General features: G+C 42.1%; 1 protein-coding gene across 2 annotated transcripts; it reads right to left on the bottom strand.

Annotated features, from left to right (window-relative positions):
* Positions 1-291: 291 nt before the first annotated feature.
* LOC129178899 (ubiquitin-conjugating enzyme E2 Q2-like) lies at positions 292-10,817 on the bottom strand. 2 transcript variants are annotated; one of them, XM_054771563.1, is made up of 13 exons: positions 10,162-10,817; positions 9,766-9,870; positions 9,028-9,150; positions 8,866-8,919; positions 8,647-8,790; positions 8,480-8,564; positions 6,929-6,989; positions 6,754-6,844; positions 6,619-6,677; positions 6,477-6,525; positions 6,293-6,388; positions 3,595-3,661; positions 292-2,958 (listed from the first exon to the last, which is right to left on the bottom strand). In XM_054771563.1, the coding sequence occupies exons 1-13, from the start codon at positions 10,318-10,320 to the stop codon at positions 2,927-2,929; spliced, it is 1,125 nt and encodes a 374-aa protein (XP_054627538.1). In that variant the 5' UTR covers positions 10,321-10,817; the 3' UTR covers positions 292-2,926. The 2 variants fall into 2 exon arrangements, with proteins under 2 accessions (XP_054627538.1, XP_054627539.1); XM_054771564.1 differs by having other exon boundaries at positions 295-2,958; positions 8,647-8,787.
* Between the last annotated feature and the right edge of the window lie 4,975 nt (positions 10,818-15,792).

Genomic DNA, 15,792 nt, shown 5'->3' with positions numbered 1-15,792 from the left:
TCTTTCCGCAGGAGCCCCTAGAGGCTTTCTGTGTGCTCGACAACAAATGATACACTGAAGTTGGCCCTTAGTGGCCCTTGAAGACTACAAAAGTAAAAAAACACCGCAACAAGACACGTTTTTTGTTTTCCCGTTTATCCACCATCCACCACCAACCTGCTAAGCCAAATTACGTCAGTATTCTCCACTAGGACAGCAAGTGAACTACACACAAGCTTGACAGTGCTTTACTGCCATCTAGTGTTGACTGGACGTAACCGCCAGCAGGAAAGAGAACGCAAATGACATGGGTTGCAAATAATCACTGTTGAAAAAAACAGTGGGTTATCTATGAAAACACATGGTAGGCCAATCGTGTATGGGCCATCCGTGGTGAGCTCACGTAAAAACAATGACCAGAGGTACTGAAGAAGATCAAGCATGTTTCCGTCCAACATTAATCAATATCTTGTTGCAGATGGAGAAACATGTTTTTCATTGGATGGCACTGATGAACACAACTGTTGAGATATTTCATAAAATTCTTTATTCATAAACTTGATGCAAGTTTACAAATTACTTTACACGGTCAAATTCACCCTTGCAATGGAAAATAAAACAAAAATCAGAACTGTAACCAAAGCATGCTAACCAGTGCATAACTTAAGAACCCGGATATTGCGGTTTACTGGAGCAGAATTCGGTAAGTCGTGATGTTTGTTGGAAACATCAGCCTTGGGGGAGCAGTGCACATCAGACTTGGAGGTTAACAATCCTGGGTTAGCTCAGGGGGTACAGATGCTGGGTCAGAACTGTCTAAATGCATCTAACCTGGTGGGTTCAATAAGCAATGCATTGAAGATAAATTGATATGTTAACACAACAAGGTCTCTTTGCCTTCACTAACTGTAGCATCTGAGACCCCCTTGGATATATTATCATGCACAGCCATTATCGAAGAGATGGCGGTCTTTTCAAGCTTGCATGTGATGCAGATATTGACGATCCTTAGCTCGTCCGCAGTATGTATTCCTGAGTTTGTGTCTCCACAGGATGCCGGCGTGAGCGTAGATGGCATCTGTGCCATTTTGAGAGGACATGAAGACCAGCGTACAGACATGACACTTCTGACAAGAACACACCACAGCTTTTGTGGTTGAGGTTTATCTATTTTATGTACGAGTGATGAAGCTACCTACGCTGTTTTTTGATGTTGTACTAAAAATGACCGTATTTCCTCAAATAGTGGATAATTTACTCCATTGCCAGGCGTTTGAAGGAAGGTTGAAGCTCTATTGATGTGGCGACCAAGAGATTTTACTTCAATCATAAACATTTGTGCAGTTTTCCATCAATTTGTGTGTCCTTTTAGTCTTGGTTCGTATAATTTATGTAGTCAAGTTATAGGCGGAACTAATCCTCAACATGGTTCCGACCTGCCTGAACAGTGCAGTGAGTGTTGCATGGCCATAAGACCAAACAAATGTGTATTTTGTTGTTCTTTCATTAAGTGATTTGTTTTTGTGCCCTAGTTTGTCTAAGTATAAACAATTCAGGATGTGGCGTACCGAATTAAAGTGTGCGCAAATGTGGCTTTACTAAATGGCAAAAATGAAAAGTCTTTGCTGAAGGTGATGATCCACGCAGCAACAAATTTGAGATCCGTCCTCTATTAGAGTGAAGGCCACTATGTGAGGAAATACGGTATGCCGGTGTCACCAGAGAACATCCAACGATGGAGTACGGTATTGGAATGAGTTTTTGGAATACAAACCACTTAAGATCACAAATGAGGGAGCTCTGTGGTGTCTAGAATGGGGAAGTAGCATACTGGAGCAAAGTCGAGACTATTGCTGTGATTTGGTGAAAACCTGGCAGAGGAAAGCTAAATGTACAAAATCAAGGATACGTCAAGGTCACGATTCCTCACCTCCAGACTATCATGAAGGAAGAACTGACTTGTGTGAATGGATGACTCACCTAACCTGTTAGTTCAATGCATAGCCTGACTTGAGGTTCGTCCGGTTTCAGGAATGACAAAGAGATTCGCCAAAATGCCAGTCACGGCTCGGACTTAAGAGGTGCCATCAAACAAAGAAAATGGGAATGTCATTGTCACCAATAACACCGTTACAAATTACTATTAAAAGAAAAAAAAAAAATGCAGTAGTCATTAGGCTTACATACGAATATGCCATACTTTAGTTTTCATAATGCAGCTTCTTTTTCTTGTTCTAAGAGGGAAGCTGCTGTTGATAGTTGCGGCCACACAAGTACCAGTCTGTGCCCGGACGAGGCTACATTATAGACAATTTAATCCTCTTGCAGAAATACAAATGTACATGTATACACGTGTGGTGTTAAAAACAACGAGATTACAGTGTGATCTGATACCCTCTGGTTCGGCAGGTTCCACCTGCCCTTTTGCAGGGTTTTTTTGTGCCGGGTCCGCTTCGCAAAAGGTCTCTATCTTCCTTCCATCTCGAAGCTTCGGGCTTTCACATGAAGTCCAAATGCAAGCTAGCGTCACAAACATCCCCTTGGCCCATTTCCCAATTATGGTGTGGTCCAACAGTACGCTTAGACCGGGGTCTGGAGCCAAAAAGGCAAGCATGTGGCATCATTGGGTTAAAAATTAGCCACCAACCTCAGCAACATCCAGATCCAAACAGGAGCGTCAGAGCTATCCACTATTTTTCTTTGATGTATGGGATGCAAGCATTGCTATGGTGGCTCAGACGTACGGAGATAAATATGCGACGACAAGATGAACGTCCACAGGCAGAAGGGAAAGGTTGTGTATGTGCTTGTTTCTGGTTGGTCGGTTGGTTTGTCACTGGAAAAGGAATTTGGCTTCACAAATGTTCAAAATGGTTTGCATGGTTACAAAAAATAAAAATGTTGGTTGCAGGGAAAGAAAATGCCAAAAAACAGCCAAAAGTAAGGTTTAGCCATCCTCCTTTGGGGGTGTGTACCATCCTGGAGGCAAAAGCAACAATTGCAAATTAGATGTGCAGGTTTAGGTCTGATATGACGTCATTTGTCCCTCTAGTGGCGTGTAGGAGGAGTGTTTTTCTACTTACTACAGTTGTTCAGAGTATCATTGAGCTGAATTTATGGCTGAATTTGACATTATAAAGTTAACTTGAATGATCCCTTTGGACCTTAAGGACAGTGGTCAATTGAAGTTGAACGACCCCTGATATTCTTACTAATGATACTAGAGCATAGAGCATATCTATCCATCCACCCATCCATCCATCTTCTATGCCGCTTGTCCTCACTCAGGTCGCAGGGTTATGCTGGATGAATGTTAATAATGCACTGAAATGTTATCGTCAAATATTCTAATACTTTAACAAATGCAGCAAGGAGCTACAGGTTTTGAGCTCCAGCTTTATGAAGATGGCACCTAGTCTTGTTCAGTACCAATCTCTCTGGTGCAGTAACTTCCAACCGGCTGTGCTGTGATTTAGTGGGGGTGGCAACAGCAATGCGCTTTTACACACTCTCTGTTTGAATGTCTACAACCATCATATTATTTCAGCAGTCCACCACAAAGAGTTGACAGGGAAACTGTAAATTAAAAAAATGAAATAAATTAGGAAAACTCACCATTCTTTTCATGGATCTGGACAAGGGATTTGTAGGATTGCTGTGCTCTGGCTAGATTGTACTGGTTCTGCAAGAGAGATAAAGCCCGGTCAACCTTAAGGACTAAAAACAATAGCATGCATGACATAATTTCACACAAAGTGTAAGATGTAGCACAATTTCATCACATCACCCCCATCGGTTCACCGTCACATCTAAAATTCTATTCAAAATACTTCTGTATACCACATTCAAGGCCATCCACAAGCTCGCACCCCCCACCTCTTTCATCTCCTCACCATTGCCACCGCCTCTCACTTCCTCAGATGCCCCTCCTCCATCTACCTCACTGTCCCACCTGCTCGCGTCAGCACCATGGGTTGCAGAGCTTTCAGCCACTCTGCCCCCCAAACTTTGGGACTCTCTCACACCGGACATCCGCAACATACACTCTCTTCCTCTTTTCAAATCCACTTATTCAGGACATCTTACTCCCTATAATTTACCATGACATTTTTATTTTATCTTATTTATTTTTCGATTTGCTCTTATCAAGATTCAAGATTCAAGAGAGTTTTATTGTCATGTGCATGGTAAAACAGCAGTAATACCATGCAATGAAAATCTTATTCTGTTCATTCTCCCATATCTGTGTCTATGTACAGTGTCCTAACCCTATCCCTTCCTTGAAAGGCGTTTTACAAATGATATGCACTATTGTTATTACAATTAAGCTATATCTATATTGAATGACTGTTAATATTGGATCGGGTGTCCCGATCCAATATTGATATCGGGTTTATATCAGCAAAAAATTGGTTTATAATCGGCCTGCATCTAAAATCTCCGATATTGGCACTCCAATTCAAGCAGTCGATTCCAGACTACGCCCCAGCATGTTATCTGTTAGAGCCCGCACGATCACAACAGCGTGTGCTAATGTGTTAAACACAAAGTAGGAGTGACGTTGGCCATGTTCGTTAGAGTCCGAAAAAGACGTTGCATCTGAATGCAACGCTTGTCATGCACAAGTTTCCCGTGGTGGCACAGCACCGGGTACGTTTAATATGACCAAACTCATCGTACATTTGAAGGATTTTCGCAACCCCACGGCTTCCTAAAACATCCACCGCTGATGAAACATTTGCAAAGCGTGAGAAACCACAGGATGACAAGGAAGCCATTACCTGTAACAGAAAAGATGACCAGCCCATCGGTGGTGAGTAAAGTGGGGTTTAAACACTTAAATGAGCATCTGGAACCTCGCTATATTATGCCTAGCTGCCACTACATTGTGGATCCCCCGGGTGCATAAAGAAGTAAATGGGTCTGTTTTTCTAATACATACCGTTGCTGATTATTATAATGATCATAAAATAATGTTGGTACTTTATGGTCAAGTTATGGGTACGCTACTGATCTCTTGGTAAGAAACGCATGCATGCTACACTTGCTGTACTGTTGTTTATAAAAGGTACTCATCAGCCGTGTTAATGCTGGCTGAGCAGCTTGCTTATTGTTATTACAATATTGGTTCTGTTGTGTTGTAATAAAATAGCATGTGGTGAAAGTGTGCTACATTTTCCCTCCCACTTTCTCATGCACTCCAAATCATTATAGAAGTTATTTTTTAAGCATTTACAGCAGTTTTTTTTTAAAGTACTCCAAATAAACACAATAGCGAGAATATACCACCTGTGGCAAAGCCTTACTAAAGCCAAAAACTAACCACTACAATAAGGCTGGCAATATCGTCACATGACTTACTCCAAGGGTCTCTAACTCTACCGGGGGTCGCTGGAGGTAGCGGCTGGGTGAGGCTAGGCCACAGCAGGTATGCTGCCTGGAATCACGTTTCAAACAAGTGACTAACTTATCAACAAACATCGAGATCATTACTCAACATAACAGTCTGACTGTGCCGGAAAAGAAATAACACGAACAACCATCACACAGCAGCTTTACACGTAAGAGGAATGGAGGACAATAAACAACAAGTATAGATAGAAAGATAAGATGGATAGATCTGAACATGTAACTTTAGCAACTTTTTAGAAAAACAAGGGAGTGATGCGGACTCCCAGCATGGTTTGGCAACACTTGTTTTGTAAAAAAAGTTGCTCAAGTTACACGCTTAGTTAACGCAGTCATGGAAAAAATTATTAGACCGCCCTTGTTTGTTCAGTTTGTTGATCCATTTTAATGCCTGGTACAACTAAAAGGTACAAATATAATGATGATAACAAACATAGCTCATAAGAGCTGAATTTAAGAGCTGATATCTAGCAACTTCCATGGTTTTCTTGATAATAACCAAAATCACCTAAGTTCTTACATAAATAGCTATGGCATTGTACTACCAAAAAATTGAACCCCTTATGAGCCACTTTTGTTGTCATTGTTATATTTGTCCAAACAAAAAGGTACCTTCAGTTGTATCAGGCATTAAAATGAACAAGAAACTGAAGAGACAAGGGTGGTCTAATCATGGTTTTCATGATTGTACACTAGTTGTTTATTGTTCGCCATAGTAGTAGTAGTAGTTGCCCTGTGTTTACTTACCTGTTACATGTTCTCACATTCTGGTGTATGCATTGTGATAGTAGTTAGTGTTCTGTGTAGTCCCCCCCCCCCTTCATTTCATCAAAATTTTGTCCCTTGGGCCACTCTGCAAGTTTGAGGCCCTTGATCTAGCCGATACATTTCCTGATTTTCTTACTTTATTGGCTCCAAATTGCACTCTGGCTTTTCCTTTGACTAAAGTGGCGTTGATCTGCATGATGACAGACTCGATGGAATAGGCACTGCTCCAACCCTAAGGACAAAGTGGCCATCATTATGATTTGCAGGTGAACACACATCCAAATTAGCGCCACCGTGACTTTTACTGTAGAATAATCTACCTGTTTGGTGAGAAGTTCCATGCACAGGGCACCTCCTCCAAGAACGTAGCTGAAGCAACAGGAAGAGTTATGGAAACTATGAAAGCTACCATTCCTGTTTTTAAAATTAATCATGTGGCATTATTGGATGGAATGAACTTACCCCCCAGACAGCACAGGCGACACCACCCGCACAAACGGAGGATCAAAAGGAAAATTATCCTAGGAAGGAAAGAAGGAATATACAAAATTTTTGTATGCACTGCAGTGTTTGTCAAAGAAGCGTCCGTTTACTCACTTTATAGGAGAAGTTGAGTAAAATGTAATCCATTCCCTCTTTCTCCTTTAAGACTTGCAGATCGCTATGTAAGGGGCTATCTGGATCCACACTGTGGTTTAACGGAACACGGACCTCATTAGTCGGCGTGCTTTCCAAACGACAGTAAAATACCAAAAGCGGCATTTTTACTTACGTTCGTAGTTTGACGTGCCATTCGTAAAGGCTGTCGTTGACTAGCTCCACTGAATAGATGCCTGAAAATGTTCAACATCGATTTACGTTTGCAAAAGTAGTAGCAGTTCAGTGAAAACTTTACAGAAAGCAAAAATGACAGCACAATCTAATGACACTCAATATAAAAGTTGTCAAACAACGCTGCCTTTACAGAGACAAAAATGCTGTTCTCATCGCTACTAAAAGGAGGTATCATTTGTGTGAATGATGACTCAAGAGACACTATCACACAGCCTGTTAAAGCCAGCATTTTTCCAGCCCTGTCCACGTGTCTGTAATGTACCGTAATAGTGTAATATAAATACTATATACTGTATACACACAGCACAGAATGGGAGAACCAAGTCAACCTAGCAATTCATTTTCCACCTTTGGAGGAAGTATCAATATCCTGGACTGTGTGTGAGGGTATTCCAGTGACTGGACATGGGTGTGAACTGAACACATGACACTGACACGTCTCCCACCCTGTTGTGTTGAAAGCAATTGTTGCTGCCTGCTTAGAGTCTTTTCATTCTTGTATGACAAGTTAAGAATGGGAAAATGTTATTTTCACATTGCGTGCACAGGCAGTAAATGTTTTACAATGGTGACAGTTTGACTCTCTAACTGATTTTTTTGTTGTTACCTCCGCCAAGGAGGTTATGTTTTTGCCGGTGTTTATCTGTGTTCAAAATGTTCAGGAAATTTCGCAAACGGGATATGTAAGAACTGATTACACTTTGGGGCTGATCCAGATAACCGCCTGGATCCAGGAATTCCTTTTTAAAGGATTCTTTAACGTTGCGAGGTAGAACCATAAAAATGGTCAGAGCACTTAGGGGAAAAAAAATACAGGACAAGTTTCCAACAGGTTGTACAAAAATGAAAGACTGATCCAGATAATGGAATAATTCCCGATACTATGATCCAAAATATGAAAAAAATAGGGGTCTTTGGAATTTTGGTCATAGGAAGACAACAAGTGAAGCTTGGAGACATTCAACAACCACCATTATATGGAACCAAGACACTGTGGAATCTGGAGTGTGCCAACGGATTTGTTGTATCAAAAGCCATGGAGCTAGATCCAGAAGAAAACCACCATTACGGAAAATGTGATGTTTGTGAATAACTACTAATAACTAATAACTGATCTTGATGTCATTATGAATCAAACTGCTAACGGTATGTTTTCATGGTCAGGGAATCGAAATATTCAGATCAAATAAATGTAGATGCTTGGCAGAGGTCTGCACTCCCCAAGTGCATCTGTAGTTCCCATTATTTCATATGGGAAAAACTGTTGTGAAATGAGAACAGATTGACCTTGAAAGTTTCCACCGTATTACAACCAGCTCAGTATGATGCAGTGCAGTTCACCGTCACGGCAAACCACAAGCACAACAATAAACAATGTTAACCTCCTACCTCAATCAAAACTGAGCATGCTTATCTTTGAAAAGGCAGACCATTATGATGATGCTCTTGTGTTAGATCTCATTAGGACTGCGGGTGCAAAGCGCCGCACCTGTCTTGTAACTCTGAGACCTGTAGATCTCCCTGAGCTCCTTCATCAGGCGGTCTGAGGCCTGCACGGAGCCAGACACAGCTCCCTGAAAGTCGAACAAAAATCACACAATGAGAAAAGCACTATACAGTACATCACGGGGCTTGGAAACAAGGACTTCCACTTACATTCAAGTGGTCCTGTCTCTGGTTCTTCCGGATCTTCTCTAGGATGGCCAGATTCTCCTTCTCAATGCCGTCATCCTCAGATTTTTTGCCCTCCACCGGCTCCTCCTCTTTCATTTCATAGTGGTCCAGGTCCTCTATGTCCTGCTGGGACAGAATTGAGATGATGAAATGCAATGATTAGAAGTGCTGCGTTCAAATGTTACTCTGGTGATGTCATACCTCCCCCATTTCTTCCTCCTCCTCTTCTTCTGATGTGACTTCCTCTGTTCCATGCTATACACACACACACACACACACACACAACATTAACACAAGGAACGGTTGTGGACGACCAAATGTACGTGAATAAACAGCAACAGATGTGTGTCGCCATCCTTTTACCTTTCGCTCTTGTCCCACAGGACCGGCGGGTAGCGGCTGGTCCAGCATCTCCACATCAGGATGCTGAGGAAGGTTGTAGAGCCGGCAGAGGTCACAAATGAGCTTCTTCAACTGCTGCAACAGCTGTATGGAGAAGAACAAAAACAACCATCATGACAAATACATACAAACATACACACAAACCTCTATTATTTATGGTGGTTACTGGAAGCGTCAGAGCTGTAACACCAGAGCCTGAATTGTGTGCGCCTGTGCCTCTTGCACAGAACAAATAATAATAATAATCAAAGGAGACTGGCAAATGCTTTCAACACAACAGGGTGGGAGACGTGAGTGTCAGGTGTTTTAACGCCACAGCCCCGTCCAAACATTGTGGAACTACCTATGCACACAGGCGGTGGAAAAGGAGAAAAGAAGGCATCGGATTGATATCAGCAGATACACAACACTGCAGTATTGGTGTGAACAAGTTGCATCAAGCCATCCCTACTTTCAAAACAAAAGGGGCGACAAGTGAGCGCCAGGAGGTTTAACCCCACAAGCGAGTCCTAAAGTGACACAAACACTCTTTTGCACACTCTGGTGTTTCTTTCTAAAGGTGAAAATGGCTTCGTGCACCTCTTGCTGCTGTTTCGGTATTGATGACAGCGAAGAGCGACACAAAAACGGCGGCAAAATGACGCATTTTATATGCAAGCAGTGTACAACAAAAACGCATTTTCCCACGGCAATATTTACCAAGGTGCTGCCTTTCCTCACATCTTCCAAACGTTCCAAGACTTGCGCCAAGCTGGGGTCATCAGAGTCCACGAACCAAATAGGCGGCGTAGATGGATAGGACTCCTGTACGCAGCACCAAAAAAACAAGTTTGTCTTAATATGTTGCGTGTTACGATCCTGCGTCGTTAGCTACCAGATAGCATAGCTTGTTAACACAAACTTACGGGTTATTAAACGAACGAACATGGTGTAAAAAAAGACTGTAGCTTCTCTGATGGTCAACAAATCAAACTACGCATGTAGTATTACAACACATTAGCATGGAGTATGCTACTCGGCTAGCAACTTGTCCCGCTAACTTTAGCTTGCTTTGCTAACCCCAACCCCACAAACATGTAAAACTCCGCTCCTTACCGTAATGTTACAGTGGATAATTAACAGCTTCTCCCCTGTTACATTGAACTGACAGCTCAGTTCGTCGGGTTTCCAATCAATAATCCGGAAGCGTTCGTGGTTTGGGTCAAAAATGGACTCCAAAAACTTCAGTTCGGCCTTCAGCCCCGACACCGACATCCTCCACGCATCTCCGGCCGGGCCGCTTGGGGAAAGGAGGGAAGAAGCCGGGACTTAGCTTTTTAGCTTGCTAGCAACCCAAAAAATTGAGGCGTGTTTTGTGGATTTAAAATATGACACGTTGTTATTAAGCCTCCTTGGGTGAATCCAAGTAAGTCATGCTAAGCATCAGCAGCGTCCGGGTGAAGATAAGCACAATTGCATGTTTACCGATGGAGTGGCTAATGCTAGCTAGCACGTTAGCATGCTAGTCCGTTGTTGTCTTTCCGTCCTATTGTTGTTAGCCACCAATGATCACAACATTCTTAAAAAGGCTGCAGCGCTCATCTTGTCCATTCTGTCCCACCGCACAGAACCCAGCTTGCCATTTAACTAAGGGACGAACATTTCACATAATGTGTATATTATCCGTTGAAGGGCCAATGTTTTTCATCCCGCTGATGTCTCTACTGTAGTTGGCCTCTCTAGAGGGGTTTAAAGATGGCGTCCCGCAAGCTCGTCGTTCCCGCAGCATCCCACAATGCAATGCGACACTCCCACCATCATCTACTCCTGTATGGGTTGCTACTGTAAAGTTGTTGTTTTTTTACTAATCTCTTATTCCGTAATATATCTAGCAAGAATAAGTCCAGAAAACACACCTTTGAGGCGTAAATGACCTAAATATGTAGTGACATTTTAGCCCAGTGATGTTTCAGTGATGCTACATACATGTCATTATCTTTGCTTATTAGTATTTCAGATAATAATAATGCAGCAATTACCCATGATCTTGCTATCGTGATTATGAGCTTTATACCTGTAGTAGCACAATGCAGCCAATAGGGGCCACTATTTCCTCATGTTTTACAAACAAGACTACAGTACTGCGATTGAATTCATCTAGTAATGATGAAAACTGGGTTTATGATTAAAATACAGAAGGGATAGGCCCCGTTTGGGGGTGTTTTGTAAATATAACGAATAATACAATTTAAGAAATATATTAGTAATAGTAGTGTATCATAAATATTGTGTGTTGTTTATAGTTATTTATATAATAACCTCTGATTTAACATTTTTTTGGAGGGCATAATATATTTTACAAATATTAAAATGTAACAGATACATAATATTATACACATTTATGTTATTTACATAATAGTTAATAATAGATATTTACGTAATAAACTCGTCACTCTCGTATGATTAAACGGTTTGGTGTGTTTTGAGAGGAAAAAACTAATAATAAAATGTAAGTATATAAATAATAGTACTCCATGAGTGAAATCGACTGATACCGATCACATAAATTAAGTGTACGTTTTTAACTTTACTATTGGCTATATGATATGAAAAAAGGAACCATAAAATCATTTAGACAAAAACATATTTGACTTACTTTTTCAAGAGAACATATATCACTGGTGAAACCTCCAGAGGATGAGATGCCTTCTCTCAGGAGACTTTGGATGCGAGAGCACACAGCTTGAAACCCGGTGTCCTCCACCGCCAACGAAGGCCTGTCATCCAGTCCGACAAATCCAACCACTTTTTGGGCTATCTGCCCTAGACCTCCGGCTGCCACGCACATACGGGCGAGTGTCCAGTGCTAGCCACATTAGCCGCCACCTGACCGATGAGCACATCGCGACTGTACCAAATGCCGCACCAAACGAAAGCTTTTTAAGCTGTCAAGATATTTTTCGTGGCATGTTTTACACGGTGCAAAATTAATGTCCCCCGGCATTGAAAGGCATGTATCGGCATATGCCGATCACGTGCTTTTTCACGGAAATTTTTCACGGACGGTTTTGATCGGTGGCCGATCGATCAGCGCACTCCCACTATATACTGTATATATTGTATATGTATGTTTAAGTGATTTCCACCCTGCTAAAACCTAACTTAACTGTGGTTTATCACACCTGAGTTCAAGTGGAAAATGTTTTAAAACCATTTCTAAAGCTTTGGGAGTCCAACGAACCACAGTGAGAGCCATTATCCACAAATGCGAAAACATGGAACAGTGGTGAACCTTCCCAAGAGTGTCAAGCCAACCAAAATGACCGCAAGAGCGCAGCAACGACTGATCCAAGAGGTCACAAAACACCCCACCACAACATCAAAACTGCACGCCTCATTTGCCTCTGTTAAGGTTAAGTGTAAAACCACTGCTGAGCAAAAAGAACATTAAGGCACATCTCAATTTTGCATGAAAACATCTTGATTATCCCCAAGGCCTTTGGGAAAATACTCTGTGGTCTGACGAGACAAAAGTTTAGCTTTTTGGAAGGTGTGTGTCCCATTACATCTACCGTAAAAGTAACGTCACATTTCAGAAAAAGAACATCATACCAACGGTAAAATATGGTGGTGGTAGTGTGATGGTCTGGGGCTGTTTTGCTGTTTCAGGATCTGGAATACTTGCTGTGATAAATGGAACCATGAATCCTGCTGTCTACCAAAAAATCCTGAAGGCCATCTGTTGGTCACCTCAAGCTGAAACCAACCTGGGTTCTGAAGCAGGACAATGATCCAAAACACACCAGAAAAAAAACAAAATGAAGACTTTGGAGTGGCCTAGTCAAAGTCCAGACCTGAACCCTATTGAGATGCTGTGGCATGGCTTTAAAAAGGTGCTTGATGCTGGAAAACCCTCCAATGTGGCTGAATGACAATTCTGCAAAGATGAGTGGGCCAAAATTCCTCTACAGCGCTGTAAGAGACTCATTATAAGTGATCACAAACGCTTGATGGCAGTTGTTGCTGCTAAGTGTGGCCCAACCAGTTATTAGCTTTAGGGGGCAATCACTACTTCACACAGGGCCATGCAGGTTTGGATTTTTTTCCCTGTTTATAATAAAAAGTTTCATTTATTATTCACATACTGTATACAGTGGTCCTGTTATAAAGTACTCTATTGCTCTTGCCGTTGTATGCTGTCATGCACATTTGAGAAATAAAAAGTCGTGCACAATGTCAATCCTGTGCACAACAACTGAGAGGTTCCTTCATCTAACAGGCTCGGCTAAAAAAGGTCAAGGTTCCAGTCTGGCACACACAGTCATTCATTTTGATGAAGTGGGGTGTTGGAAAGTGTGTGTGGTAATAAGTGTGAAGGCTGCCTATAGGAATGTGTTGTTTGTGCTATAATGATGATATATACTGTATGTCAGGCACAGACAATTATTTATTACCACTGGATAACAAAGATGTGGCCCAATTCCCTGTTAGTTTAACCATTAAAGGAGATTGTGATTTACAAATATACATGATTATCTGTGTCAATTGTGCACAGCAAGGTAACGCTACTGCATATGGAATCCGATTTCCGCATTGTCAACAGTATGCATTTCGACAAGTCAACGACCATTTAAAAAATCCCTTTTCAAACTACTGCAAAATCCTGTCATGTATACGCTGCACTAATAAAGAAAGCAGATTGCTGTTGTCCTCGCTGATTTATCCTGCTCTTCCAGCGCCTTCTACATCAGCGACAGACAAAAAAAATTAATTAAAATGCTGCCTTGCCACCTCATTCTCTCTCACACGGTGCGAGCAAATCACTCCCCGCCATTCATAACCTTTATTATTTTGCTGTGAACTACAGCAGAGCGGAGAGCCAACGTGGGCAATCATTGTAAAACGTACACGGCTATTTGCTAGTACTGCATGTTGTACTGTGTGCCAATCTTGGAACTACAACGAGGCCTACGCCAAAGCCACATTCCTGTATATGCACCTTTATCCAGATCCTCAGCAAAATGTTATGGGTCCTTTCTTGGCCTACTCGCCACCTCTTCACAGAGTTTTGTGGAAATCGAGTATGCACAGACCTCTACAGGTTAGATAACGGCACCCTGACTGCTATTAGGTATCGGGATGAAATCCTTGGACCCATTGTCAGAACCTACGCTGGTGCAGTGGGACCTGGGTTCCTCCTGGTCCACGACAATGCCCGACCTCATGTGGCTAGTGTATGCAGGTAGTTCCTGGAGGATGAAGGAATTGATACCACTGACTGGCCCCCACGTTCACCTGACCTAAACCCAATAGAACACCTCTGGGACATTATGTTTAGGTCCATCCGGCGCCGCCAGGTTGCTCCTCAGACTGTTCAGGAGCTCATGGATGCCCTGGTCCAGATCTGGGAGGAGATCCCCCAGGACACCATCCATAGTCTCATTAGGAGCATGCCCCGACGTTGTCAGGCATGTGTACAAGCACGTGGGGGCCTCACAAACTACTGAGAATCATTTTGAGTTGCTACAATGACATTTTAGCAAAATGGACCAGTGTGCTGCATCATTTTTGGGGTGTCTTTGATTTCCCGCCTCTATAGGGTGATCATTTTTATTTCTATCAAATTATGTGGCAGTTTAGATCTGATGTGTTTTCCAAGTGTTTCTCTAATTTTTTTGAGCAGTATATTTAACAACAGTCAATGAAACCAATATCTGCACCCTCATCCAGATCCACACTAAAGTGTTATGGGCGTGTCCATATAGCGTGCTGACACCTCTACAGATTCTCACAGAAGTCGGTTGTGTAGTTTTGCATAATTAAAAAATGAAAATACTGTAACTAAATTAAAGTTAACTTCAGTAATAAATTGCTTATTAATAATGATATAATATTAACAGCAAAATATGTTTTAGTTTTGAGCAATTACTGTTGTGATTTACTTTTTTTTTTAACTGTATAACCTGTGTGCTGACGCACAGTGGTGACTTTCCTCCCCCCACCTTCGCTGTTTGGTTTTGACATTTGATGACGTCTGAGCAGCATGAGGGGGCGAGTATTCTGCCTGTAGGGGGCGCCTATCTGCCACACATATGCGCTGACTTGACGAGGATGTGAGCACTTAGTATTAGTAAATAGGCTTTCCGCCCCGCGCCGCACCCTAAAGAATGCGGGGACACAAGAGACGGCCACCGCTTTAAGCATAGCATGCTACTGAGCTACATAGTTAGCCTCCAATTTATTTAGTCTAAACTTAAGAAAGAGTTTCAAGCGGAGTGGGGAAGGACAAAGAAAGAAGCCAAATACTTAACCACTTCCACACAGAATGGGAGGAGAACTTTTTTTCCACTATGTCACGTCAGACATGCCATGGCTGACTCCATGCAGTGTTAAGGTAATGTAAGGTAAGGTAAGGTAAGGTAAGGTGATGTCTCATCAGTGTAACATTACTGCCACCTACTGACCAGAATTCTACACGTGAATTGTCTTTCAATATTTGTTGACTAACAATGGACCACAACCAACCACGAAACAATGATCATTTATTAATTCATTCGTTTTTGAAAAAACACGATAGAGTGAGGGAGTGATCATCATCGTGCACACACTGGCTTGCGACACGATCCCAGAATGTTGAAACATTTTCAATTTTTCATCCCTGTCGCCCAGACGAAGACCAATCAGTGGGAGTTTCATTGACGAACCAATGAGCGGACAGGATGCTAATCAGTACGCTCTCGCAGGTGA

This window comes from Dunckerocampus dactyliophorus, chromosome 3 (assembly GCF_027744805.1).
Source record: "Dunckerocampus dactyliophorus isolate RoL2022-P2 chromosome 3, RoL_Ddac_1.1, whole genome shotgun sequence".
In the NCBI taxonomy this organism is placed as follows: Eukaryota; Metazoa; Chordata; class Actinopteri; order Syngnathiformes; family Syngnathidae; genus Dunckerocampus; species Dunckerocampus dactyliophorus.
Note: the sequence above shows the minus strand (reverse complement) of the source record. Positions and strands in the feature narration are given on the sequence as shown.